At 43.4% G+C, this 12358-nt stretch overlaps 1 protein-coding gene across 1 annotated transcript in view; it reads left to right on the top strand.

The window, feature by feature from the left end:
- The window catches only part of COL22A1 (collagen type XXII alpha 1 chain), a 273483-nt gene that overhangs the window by 97274 nt on the left and 163851 nt on the right, over nt 1–12358 (top strand). The window contains exons 5-6 of the mRNA XM_060681819.2: nt 4118–4229; nt 7443–7566. Of these exons, the coding sequence (XP_060537802.2) occupies nt 4118–4229; nt 7443–7566 (236 nt within the window). The remainder of the gene's footprint in view (nt 1–4117; nt 4230–7442; nt 7567–12358) is intronic.

Below are 12358 nucleotides of genomic sequence, written 5' to 3'. Positions count from 1 at the left end.
AGGAAGATGTGGCGTAGGATCTGTGCCCTAGGATCACCAAGAGTCACACACGACTGAATGGATAACATCATAATCATCTTCAAAATGATAATGAATAATAATGGAATTCAAAAAAAAAAATAGGGAGTTTTGTTTCAGGAGTTTAGGTGAATTTGGGTCTTTATGTGTATGTGTATTTACTTTGTTTTGTGTCTGTGTCTCTTTTGGTGGGGAAAGAATTTTTTACAAGGTTGCAAAGAGCAGTGCTGTTTCCATACATTATATTTTCCCATCTAGTAAAACTCTTCGAAATGATGCTACATACATCATTATGTACTCCAGAAATAACGTTCGGGGAGGAAATATGGTAGACCCATTTGGCCAGCAGTGACAAAACATGCATTCGATAGAATGCAGAGAACAAAACCTGGTCCTATTAATATTGGCAATAAGTTCTTCTCTCATGCAATATATAAATATGACATTTTAGAATGAGCAGAAGTCAAAGTCAATAGAGATTTCGCTTTCCAGGAAGATCTGATGAAAATTTTCAAAAGAAAGAAAGAAAGGAAGGAAGGAAGGAAGAAAGAAAGAAAGAAAGAAAGAAAGAAAGAAAGAAAGAAAGAAAGAAAGAAAGAAAGAAAGAAAGAAAGAAAGAAATGTGTCAGAGTGTGCACAGGGTGACTGCTAGTTTGAGACAACCCAGGGGCAAAATACAGTACACAGAGGTTTTGTCTCTCACACAGTGGTTTATTTACAAATTATATAGAGCCGTGATGGGGAACCTATGGCACGCGTGCCACAGGTGGCACGCGGAGCCATATTAGTGGGCACGCCAGCTCAGTTCTGGGGTGCATGCGCGCGCCGGCCAGCTGATTTTTGGGCCTTCTGGGCCCACCAGAAGTAGGAAACAGGCTGTTTCCTGCCTCTGGAGGGCCTGGAGGCGGGGTGGGGAAGGCCCGTTTTTCTTTCTTACTTGGCTCCAGATCCTCTCTGTGTATCTGGGAAGGCTTTCCCACTCCCTTGGAGGCCCTACGGAGGCTGAAATGGCCCATTTCCCGACTCCCGGTGGGACAGGAAGTGACTTTTTTCCTGTCCCCAGCCTCCAGAGACTCCTAGAGAGGCTCCTACAGACTCCTAGAGAGGTTCTGGAGGCTGGGGACAGCAAAAAATGTCACTTCCTGTCCCACTGAGAGTTGGGAAATGGGCCCCTTTAGCCTCCGTAGGGCCTCCAAGGGAGTGGGAAAGGCTGTTTTTGCCCTTCCCAGATACAAAGAGGATCTGGAACCAGGTAAGAAAGAAAAACGGGCCTACCAGGCCATCATGTACCAGGAGGGGGGGTGGGGGGAGGGGGTTGCGCACGCATGCACGTGGGCACGTGCGCGCATGACCCTCCCCCACCCCCCTTCTTGCACGCGATGGCAAAAAGGTTAGCCATCACTGATATAGAGTATATATACATACACATGCTAAGCAAAGCCAGGCAAACAATCTTCAACTATAACAGGAAGCACACACGGAGAGAAATACATGGAGAATTACAATGGAGATAGAACATGAGGAGAGAGAGACACCCTCACATGGTCACTCCTATATAGAAAGCCTCTTAAAGTGATAACCCTGCTGACTCATTCTCATTGCATCATCTCGGTTTACAGCCTTAGAGCAGCTGGTCAGCTATTAAATCATCATTACCTTAACAAAATGCATTCCCAAATGAAAAATAAGACATATGTGTCTCTCTTATTATTAAAGTATTTCCACAGCTCAGTAATACTTTTCTATGTTTGAGCCAGTAAGGTTCTCTCAAGCAGCGGTAAATCAAGGATGCAGTTCATACGAACGTTTGCAACCATGGCAATATATCAAAAAATGATCCCATTAAAGTTGTTTTCAGGGTCTTTCATGGGGTGAAGCCAATGGGCACTGGACAATAATAAATGCCTTTTATTGCTACTTCTGAATGGAAAAAAAAAAGCTCAGAGGAAAAACATTCCAGGAAACAAAGAAAGTATCTAGCAAAGTAATTATTTGCAAGCTGTAATATCTCCAAAATTACAGTCTTGGCAAAGGATCACAGTGCACCCTTCTACCATGCCAAATGATATCAATTTTTTGAAGAGAATGAAAACTCTAATTGAGAGTCTAGAATTGAAACATTTTGTGTGTTTTTACATGTGTGCGTTTCTGTAAAGATGCTGCCTGGATTTATACAGCCTCCAAATCTTAAAACTGGATAACAAAGTGCTTTGTTTGCATAATATGATAGACCCAAACCAATTAAACCATGATAAGGGTGATAGCCAAGGTTATGCAAAATAGTTGGGTCAGTGGTGAAATGTAAAATTTGTTGTTACCGGTTCTGTGGGCGTGGTTTGGTGAGCTGGCTTGGTGGGGGGATCATGTGACTCTGGCACTGAAAAGTTTGCCTGGTTTCCCTTACAGTGAATGTCCCTTCCCTCTCTAAGGACCAGAGGTGGGTGTCACATACCATAACAACCGGTTCACCCAACACCAGAAATGTGAGCACATGTGCGCCATCCACGCATATGTGCAGCATCACAAAACACAGGAATTTGCTCACAGGTGCCATCCGCACATACATGCAACATCACAAAACATAGGAATTTGCTCACACGTGCCATCCGCACATACATGCAACATCAAAAAAAAACCCATGGAAATTCGCTTGTGCACGCCATCCACACATACATGCGGCATCAAAAAACACAGCGATATAGGACGGGATTGCACCTGGGTGAGTGGGCAGAGCACCCGCAGGTCGCAATGACCGTTTCGCCCGAACCGGTCTGAACTGGCAGCAGCCCACCACTGCTAAGGACATATGCACACTGCACTCTTAGATTACTATTATACTTGTGCCCAGGGGAAAGAGGATACCACAATTAACTGAAGAAACAAGGAAGCTGTTGTTCTGTCCCCGTCCCACACGCACACACACCAACAGACGTCCAAGAGTTAAAAACCAAACCAGCTGACAAAATCCTTATCCTTATGATAATGGAACTTGGCAGCAACCTAGTGGCTGCCTGCCAAGAGTTTATTACTCATGAAGGGAAGAGATAACTTCTCTCCGCTTCTGGTACATCAAAGTAAAATGTTCAATAATTACAGAGTCAATCAAGTCCAGAGATACTCCAGCAAAGTCTATAGCAAAAGTCCGGCAATGCAGAATGGCGTGGAAGCTTTCAGCTTTGTTCGTCACAAGGCTTGACTGGCCACCACACTCCCTTTTATACCCTGTGGGGTGTGGTCCAGTGATTCAGCCTAATCTCTGGCACGCCTCCTCTTCTGTTGCGTGCGCTTATCTCTCCGATGCTGACGTGGATCCAGCCAAGACTCATCCCCGTCACTGTCTGACTGTGCCTGCGCGGGGATTCCTGGCTCCTGGCCAATCTCTTCTCTGTCGGGAGACACCTGAGGCATTGCCAGAGAGGAGGGTCCTGGAGAGGGAGGCCCAGCCAACTCCTCTCCTTCCCTTTCGGAGCCTTCTTCCTCCGATAAGACGGGCTCGTGGGTCGGAGCCACAACAGCTGTGTTCCAGTGGACTTATTAAAAATATACAGGGTAAAATAGTAAGCAAAGGAATTTCGAACCGTCTTGAGGAAAGGATTTAGAGAAGTGATTATGCAGCCCAGAGATTGAAGAAAGAGTGAGAAAGAAACTCAAAACACTCCATCTTGATTTTGTTACTTCCAGCGATCTCTTTGGCAGCATATTTTAAGGTGCCCTTATTACTTTATTATACTTTATTACTTTAAAGATAACTCAAGGTGGTGAACATACATACAGACAATCTTCCCTCATCCTATTTACCTGTTTTCCCTGGAAGAATGCCTAAAGCGGGACTAGAACTCCCAGGCTCCTGGTGATTGGCCCAAAGTCACCCATCCTAAGTTGAAACTAGAATTCAGAGTCTCCTGGTTTCTAGGTCAGCGTCTTCAGCACTACACCAAACTGCCCCACTTTTAATATTGGAAGATATATTAAGTTTAATCAATTATTTTAATTATTACTGGTAGATATTAACAAGTAATAAATATCTACCAACAACTAAATGTTATAGTCTCACTTTGGTCTTTCATGTTTTCTTTTCTTGTTGTTGTTGCTTTGGTAGGGTTTGACTTGATGGAATTATTCAGTGTACGGGAGATATTCCGAATGAAAGACGATGGAATCCAGAGCTCTTATGTTCGGCTAGGAAGTTTTCCCATTGTTCAGCGAACACAGTAAGTTCCCCCTCTTCTTTTGAACCATTTCTTCAATTGTTTCATTTCCCTAATATGGTCCTTTTAAATTCAGAATTGAAATCATCCAGGTTTATAATACACCAATAAAGTTTATGAGCCTCGATGGTGCAGTGGTTAGAATGCAGTACTACAGGCTACTTCTGCTGACTGCCAGCTGCCTGCAATTTGGCAGTTCAAATCTCACCAGGCTCAAGGTTGACTCAGCCTTCCATCCTTCCGAGGTGGGTAAAATGAGGACCCAAATTGTTGGGGCATTATGCTGACTCTGTAAACCACTTAGAGAGGGCTGTAAAGCACTGTAAAGAAGTATATAAATCTACATGCTATTGGTATACAGTCCAGAATTGTGATTCTGTAAATATCCACAAGATATTGATCCCATCTTGTTCAAACAGGAAATGAAAGTAATAACAAAGGACTTAATGAATGGAAACACCCATCTCACGCTTGGTTTTAAAGAATTTCTCCTTTTAATATGATCTTTCAGGACCATGGAAGTAGAAATATATTTTCTATTTATTCACAACGAAGAGGTAATGACTGTGCTCTAGAACAGCAGGCCATGCAAGGACAAAAGAGGAAATACTTTTGGACATGATCCTAAGGAGTAGGATGGGCCACATGAGTGTTACTATTGATCTGAGCATATTGATCTGTTTCTTTTGAAAAATAGTAGGGATGCTGAAATCTACCGTGTTTCCCCGAAAATAAGACCCTGTCTTATATTTTTTTGAACCCTGAAATAAGCGCTCGGCCTTATTGCCATGCGCTCTAAAGCCCAACTGGGCTTATTATCAGGGGATGTCTTATTTTGGGGAAAACAGAGTATGCATACAAGTGTATTGCCATCAAAGAGCCTTGGTAGTACAGTGGTTTAGAGCACCCTGTCATTAACACAGCTGCCTGCAATTGCTGCAGGTTCGAACCTTACCAGGCTCAAGGTTGATTCAGCCTTCCATCCTTTCTAAGGTAGGTTAAATGAGGACCCAGTTTGTGGGGGCAATAAGCTGACTTTGTATAAATATACAAAAGTATGAAGGCTATTGCTTAACGCATTGTAAGCCGCCCTGAGTCTCCAGAGAAGGGCGGCATATAAATCAAATTAAAAAAAAAAATTCAAGTCCAGTCATAATAGACAATCAACAAGCCAAAATGGAAGAAAAACACCAAAAACACTTTCCCACTTTCCCAATCAACACTTTCCCACTTTCCCAATCAACACCCAGATGAGCACAAATTAACATTAAGATAACATCAGACCAACAATCAAGAATTAAACAATACCCTAATCAAAGAACTGCCAAACAAGCTAACAGTAAACAGGGCAAAACCACTACAATATAAAAGTCTGTAGAGATTCTCAGTCATCCGGATCATGGTTGTCCTAAAGGTCCTTTTTCAAGAGGCAACTGGACTTCCTTGTTTTTTTCTTTGAAGATTTTACATTCCCCATCTTCCCATTCCCCACCCACCAAGAAAGTCCAGTTGCCTCCTGAAGAAGCACCTTTGGGACAACCATGACCTGGATTGTTAAGGAATATGTGCAGAGTAACCCTTGAGTAGCAAGGTTGTGCACATGAGAAACGACTGAGAGTGATTGTGAATAAGCACTGTCAATACACAGACGCACTGAGTTGTGATATTCTTTTACTTTTAGGAAAAAGCAAAGCAAAGTCCAATAAACAATCCAGGTCATACACAGATAAAGATAGTTAAATTGTCAATCCAGGGATATTCCAAGAACAAAGTCTTCTTACCAGTTGTTGTAGTCATATGCAATAAAATAGTTCTTTTTGGAGTTGCAAACAGGAACAAGTACAGCAGTAAAACAATCAGTAAAACAGTAGAAAACAACAAGTAGCAATGATCAAGCAGTGATCATGCAGAGAGAACAGGCAGAGAGGAGCAGAGGTAGCAATAATAATGTAATAAGAAAAATAAGCTATGATTCAAGCTTCCTCTTAAGTGCATTGGCTACAGAGCTAGCCAATCAGAATACAGTATGATGCAATACAGCATTACAGTCTTAAAGTTATACATTACATTTTGACTGCAAACATGCATTGATGGTTTATATATATTGCCAACCCAACCAGTTAGGCAATAGCCATTCCCTAACATGGATGACTGAAAATCTCTACAGACTTTTAACTATACAATTTGAGGTGAACACCTTTGAATGGCTTTCCAGAGGGAAAAATTGCAGATTACAGATTACACTTCCTGTCCAACTGGAAGTTGGGAAATGGGTCGTTTCAGGCCTCTGAGGGGGTGGGGAAGGCTGTTTTCACCCTCCCCAGACGCATAGAGAGGATCTGGAACCAGGTGAGAAAGAAAAATGGGGCTTCCCCAACCCCCCAGGCCCTCTGGAGGCAGGAAACAGCTTGTTTCCCTACTTCTGATGGGCCCAGAAGGCCCAAAAATCAGCTGGCTGGCACACGCATGTGCACCAGAGCTGAGCTGGCGTGCCCACTGATATGGCTATGCGTGCCACCTGTGGCACACGTGCCGTAGGTTCGCCATCATGGTTCTAGAATATCGCAGAAGAGTGGACATCCTTTAAAGCCAACTGAGAAAAGGGTATTTCCATTCATTATATCCATTGCTAATGCTTTCATTTCCCATTTGAATAAGACAGCGCTGTTTCAATTGCTCACTTTCCAATACATGCTGCCAATTATTACTGAAGTAGCAAAATATCCAAACATGTGTTCTGACCTAGGCTAGCTATCTATCTATCTATCTATCTATCTATCTATCTATCTATCTATCTATCTATCTATCTATCTATCTATCATCTATCTATCTTACAGTAGAGAAACAAATGGAAGAAATTTAGAAAAGAGACCAACTCGTCAAATATTTCATACACTAGTTATTCCTGTTTCTCTTTGGGCTGAAAAAGGGGTTGAAAAATTGGTAGCAATTTAACTTCTAAACTAATTTTTCTTTACTTTCTTATTCTGAGGAAGCAAAATAACTGTTTATTGCAGATATTTACCACCTTCTGTCTTTCTCTGCTATGAGAGTTAGTGCTTCCTACGTATCCACAGCCAGTTTGATTAATAACCATTATAGACCGCAGGGAACAAAGAATTTATTCTCCCACACTATGATTTTGAAGAATGGTTGCCCAGATGTATGTAAGCTAAATACTTTTCATTACTTTCTCTCCCCACCTCCTTCCTCCAGAGATGTCTTCCCACAAGGGCTTCCGGATGAGTATGCTTTTGTTGCCACTTTCAAATTCCGCAAGTCATCCAGGCGAGAAGATTGGTACATTTGGCAGATCATTGACAAATATGGCATACCACAGGTAAGGTTGCTTTTTCAGCCTTAAAGAAGTTGAATTAGTTCTTTCCAGCTTATTACGCAGCACTGTTGGCCTTCTGTATGAGAATGCTGTAATGCTCTCTACATGGGGTTCCCCTTGAAAAGCACCCGGAGGCTCCAACTGGTCCAGAATGCGGCCGCGTGGGTGGTTATGGGTGCAACTCATTGCGCCCACGTGACACCCCTCCTGCGCGAGCTGCACTGGCTCCCAGTGGTCTTCTGGGTGCGATTCAAGGTGTTGGTTACCCCCTTTAAAGCGCTCCATGGCATTGGACCTGGGTACCTTCGAGACCGTCTGCTGCCACCAATAGCCTCCCACCGGCCAGTCCGCTCCCACAGAGAGGGTCTCCTCAGGGTGCCGTCGGCCAAATTATGTTGGCTGGTAACCCCCAGGGGGAGGCCTTCTCTGTGGGAGCCCCTGCCCTGTGGAATGAACTGCCCCCAGAAATGCGTAAGATCTCCGACCTCCGTGTATTTCGCTGTGCCCTCAAAACCTTGTTGTTCCGTCAGGCCGGGCTATCAATGTAAAGATTGTAATTGGTTTTAAATGTGGGATTTTAAATTTGGGGGTTTTATAATTGAGCCAATTATTTCATAATTTTAATTATTTTTAAATAATAATAATAATAATAATAATAATAATAATAATAATAATTATTATTATTATTATTATTATTATTATTATTATTATTATTATTATTATTATTATTATTATTATTATTATACTGTTGACTGTAGCACCTTGATTAACAAAACTGGTTTGTATATACTAGCTGGGCTAGGCGCCAATATATAGGAAGGCCTAACTATCCAAAAATGAAGGAAGATTAGGAGTGGTTGCTTAGAACATAGAATAATAGACTTGGAAGGGATCTTGGAGGTCTTCTAGCCCAACCCCCTGCTTGAGCTGGAGACCCTATACTCGTGATGGTGAACCTATGGCATGTGTGCCAGAGGTGTCACCCAGCACCGTCTCTGATGCCACGTGAGCCGTCACCCCAGCTCAGCTCCACAGCGCATGTGCACATGCCTTCCACCAGCCAGCTGATTTTCAGGTCTCTGCTGCACATGCACGGGGGGCGGGGCACATGCTGGAGACAAATGTGCATGTGTGGGGGTGGGGGGCTCACGCACACATGCATGGGGCGGGGAGGGCAGGGGGTCATGTGTACATCCGTGGGGGGAGGGGGGAGTGCAGGGGGTCACCCATGCATGCATGGGGGGTGGGGGAGCACTGGGGAATTGCACACACATGCACGGGGGGTGGGGAGTGCAGGGGGTCATGTGTGCATGCGCAGGAGGCAGGGAGCATGGGGGTTGCGTGAGCAATGCACGGGGGTGTTGGGGAAGCAGAGCAGCTTGCGTGCATGCACGGAGTGTGGGGGAGCTTGGGGAGGTTGTGCACGCATGCACGGGGGGGAGAGTGCACGGGGCGGGATGCACGGGTGGTCGCGAGCAATTTTTTTTTTTTTTTGCTTTAATTTATATGCTGCCCTTCTCTGGAGACTCAGGGCGGCTTACAATGTGTTAAGCAATAGCCTTCATACTTTTGTATTTTTATACAAAGTCAGCTTATTGACCCCACAAACTGGGTCCTCAATTTACCTCCCCTAGAAAGGATGGAAGGCTGAGTCAACCTTGAGCCTGGCGAGATTCGAACCTGCAGTAATTGTAAGCAGCAGATGTTAAATAACAGTGCATTAGTCCACTGTGCTACCAAAGCTCAGTAGGCTTGATGCATTATGGGTGCGGGCATGCACACACGATGTCACACACACACTTTCGGCATACGATGACAAAAAGGTTAGCCATCACTGCCCTATACCATTTCAGACAAATGTTCTTCCGGTCTCTTTTTGAAAGCCCCTAGTTCTGGAGGCAAGCCGTTTCACTGGTTGATTGCTCTCACCATTAGGAAATTTCTCCTTAGTTCCAGGTTGCTTCTCTTCTTGGTTAATTTCCAACCATTGTTCGTACTTCAGTGGGAGTCCACATGCCAAGAAAAGAACATAGATAGATCCATGATGCTTTATAGTACACTTGGAAGACTGAATCCAGTATTGATCACAAAGCTGTTGACACTCTAAAAAGGGTGCAGAGAAGCACAACAAAAATGATCAGGGGACGGAAGGCTAAAACGAACAGTCGCAGGAACCGTGTAAGCCTAGTCTAACGAAAAGAAGGGCCAGAGATGACAGGATAGCAGCCTTCCAATATTTGAGGGGCTGTTACAGAAAAGAACAGATTGACCTATTCTCCAAAGCACCTGAGGGCAGGAGAAGAAGTAATGGATGGAAGCTTATTAAAGCTGGTGGCTCAGCAGACTGATAGCATTGTGATTAACACCAGCTGTCTGCAATTAAAGTAAGATCGAATCTCGCCAGGCTCAAGGTTCACTCAGCCTTCCATCCTTTCTAAGGTAGGTGAAATGAGGACCCAGTTTGTGGGGGCAATAAGCTGACTTTGTATAAATATACAAAAGGATGAAGGCTATTGCTTAACGCATTGTAAACCGCCCTGAGTCTCCGGAGAAGGGCAGCATATAAATCAAATTTTTTAAAAAAGAGAGAAAGAGAGAGATCCAACCTAGAATTAAAGAGAAATTTCCTGTCAGTGAGAACAATGAATCAGTGCAATGGCTTGCCTCCAGAAGTTATGGGTGATCATCACTGGAGGTTTTAAAGAAGAGAGTACAGCCATTTATCCAGAAGAGTGTATGGTCTCCTGCTTAAGCAAAGGGTTGGACTAGAAGACCTCCAAGGCAGGGGTGAAATGCTCCCGGTTCGGGCCGGATCAGCCGATCCAGTAGCGATGGTGGCGGGTGGTTCGGAGAACCGGTAGCAAAAATCCTTGGCCCCCCCTGCCCATGCCCACCCGATCGCCTGCTTGCCCACTTGCAGCTTCTTTTAAAAAACGCTTTTAAAAGGTAAAAAAAAAAAAAAAGGCTCTGACGATCCCAGCTGAGCCGCCTGCTCCTCAGAACCTTTTTTTTTTTTTTTACCTTTTAAAAGCATTTCTTTTACAATCTATTCGGCTGAATAGGTTGTAAAAAAAATGCTTTTAAAAGGTTGAAAAAAGACTCTGACAATCCCAGCTGAGCTGCGCGATCGTCAGAGCCTTTTTTTACTTTTAAAAGCATTTTGTTACAACCTATTCTGCTGAATAGGTTATAAAAAAATGCTTTTAAAAGGTTAAAAAAAGGCTCTGACGATCCCAGCTGAGCTGTGCAATCGTCAGTCTTTTTTTTTTTTTTTACTTTTAAAAGCATTTTTTAAAAGAAGCTGCAAGTGGGCAAGCAAAAGCAAAAAAATGCTTTTAAAAGGTAAAAAAAGGCTTTTTTTTTACTTCTAAAAGCATTTCTTTTACAACCTATTCTGCTGAATAGATTGTAAAAAAATGCTTTTAAAAGGTTAAAAAAAGACTGACGATCCCAGCTGAGCCGCCTGATCATCAGAGCCTTTTTTTTTTACTTTTAAAAGCATTTTATTACAACCTATTCAGCCGAATAGGTTGTAAAAAAATGCTTTTAAAAGTAAAAAAAAAAAAAGATTGTGCGCCACAGCTGATCACCCCACCCCCCGCTATTCTACTTACCCCATGCCTCCTTTTGGTGTGCACTGCACGCGTGCGTGCACCTCGCATTTGGTGTGTGGTGTGCACTGTGCATGCGTGCTCACAGCGCGCATGCCCAGCCAGCAAACTGGTAGTAAACTGGTTCAGATTTCAGCCCTGCTCCAAAGTCCCTTCCAACTCTGTTATTCTGTTAAGTCACCAGGAGCTGAATCCGATTCGGAACAGAATGGCTCAAAAATGCCTTGGTTGTATTAGGTTTCTTTGCTTTCCAAGGACTCTACACAGCACAACATAACAATTCTAAACACAACACTTTAATTACAACACACACCTTCCTTATCTACAGGCTATTGCTTTGGATCACCTCCACCCAGGGGGGAAATGCTCCCGGTTTGGACCGGACCGCCCGATCCGGTAGCGATGGAGGCGGGTGGTTCGGAGAACCGGTAGCAAAAATCCCTGCCCCCATGCCCAGCTGAGCCGCACAATCATCAGAGGCTTTTTTTTTTTAACTTTTAAAAGCATTTTTTCTACAACCTCTTCAGCCGAAAAAATGCTTTTAAAAGTAAAAAAAAAAAAAGCCTCTGATGATCGCGCAGCTCAGCTGGGATCATCAGAGGCTTTTAAAAGAAAAAACCCTTTTTTTCTTTTAAATGCCTCTGACGATCCAAGCTGAGTTGCCTGACCGCCAGAGACTTTTTTTCTTTTAAATGCCTCTAACGATCAGGCAACTCAGCTGGGATCATCAGAGGCATTTAAAAGAAAAAACCCTTTTTTTCTTTTAAATGCCTCTGACGATCCAAGCTGAGTTGCCTGATTGTCAGAGGCATTTAAAAGAAAAAAAGTCTCTGCCGGTCAGGCAACTCAGCTGGGATCGAGCCTTTTTAAAGCATTTTTTTAACAATCTCTTCGCCGAAGAGGTTGTAGAAAAAATGGTTTTAAAAGTAAAAAAAAAAAAATGGCCATGCCCATCCAGTCACATTACCTCCCCCCCCACACACACCAAGCCACAGAACTGGTAGTAACAAATTTTAGATTTCACGATTGCCTCCACCCATCTAGGACTTTGCAAGGTGATGTTGCCAACTAAAAATGTCTTTAATATTCAGTCCTTTATACCCAGTTTAAACAAAGTAGCATACACCCTTTCTCCAAACCCCTTTCCCCAAACGTTCTTGTGATAATTGGGATGAGGTATAGCT

This window comes from Pantherophis guttatus, chromosome 3 (genome assembly GCF_059756535.1).
Source record: "Pantherophis guttatus breed Tessera chromosome 3, ASM5975653v1, whole genome shotgun sequence".
In the NCBI taxonomy this organism is placed as follows: Eukaryota; Metazoa; Chordata; class Lepidosauria; order Squamata; family Colubridae; genus Pantherophis; species Pantherophis guttatus.
This window is presented reverse-complemented; position numbering and strand designations above follow the sequence as displayed.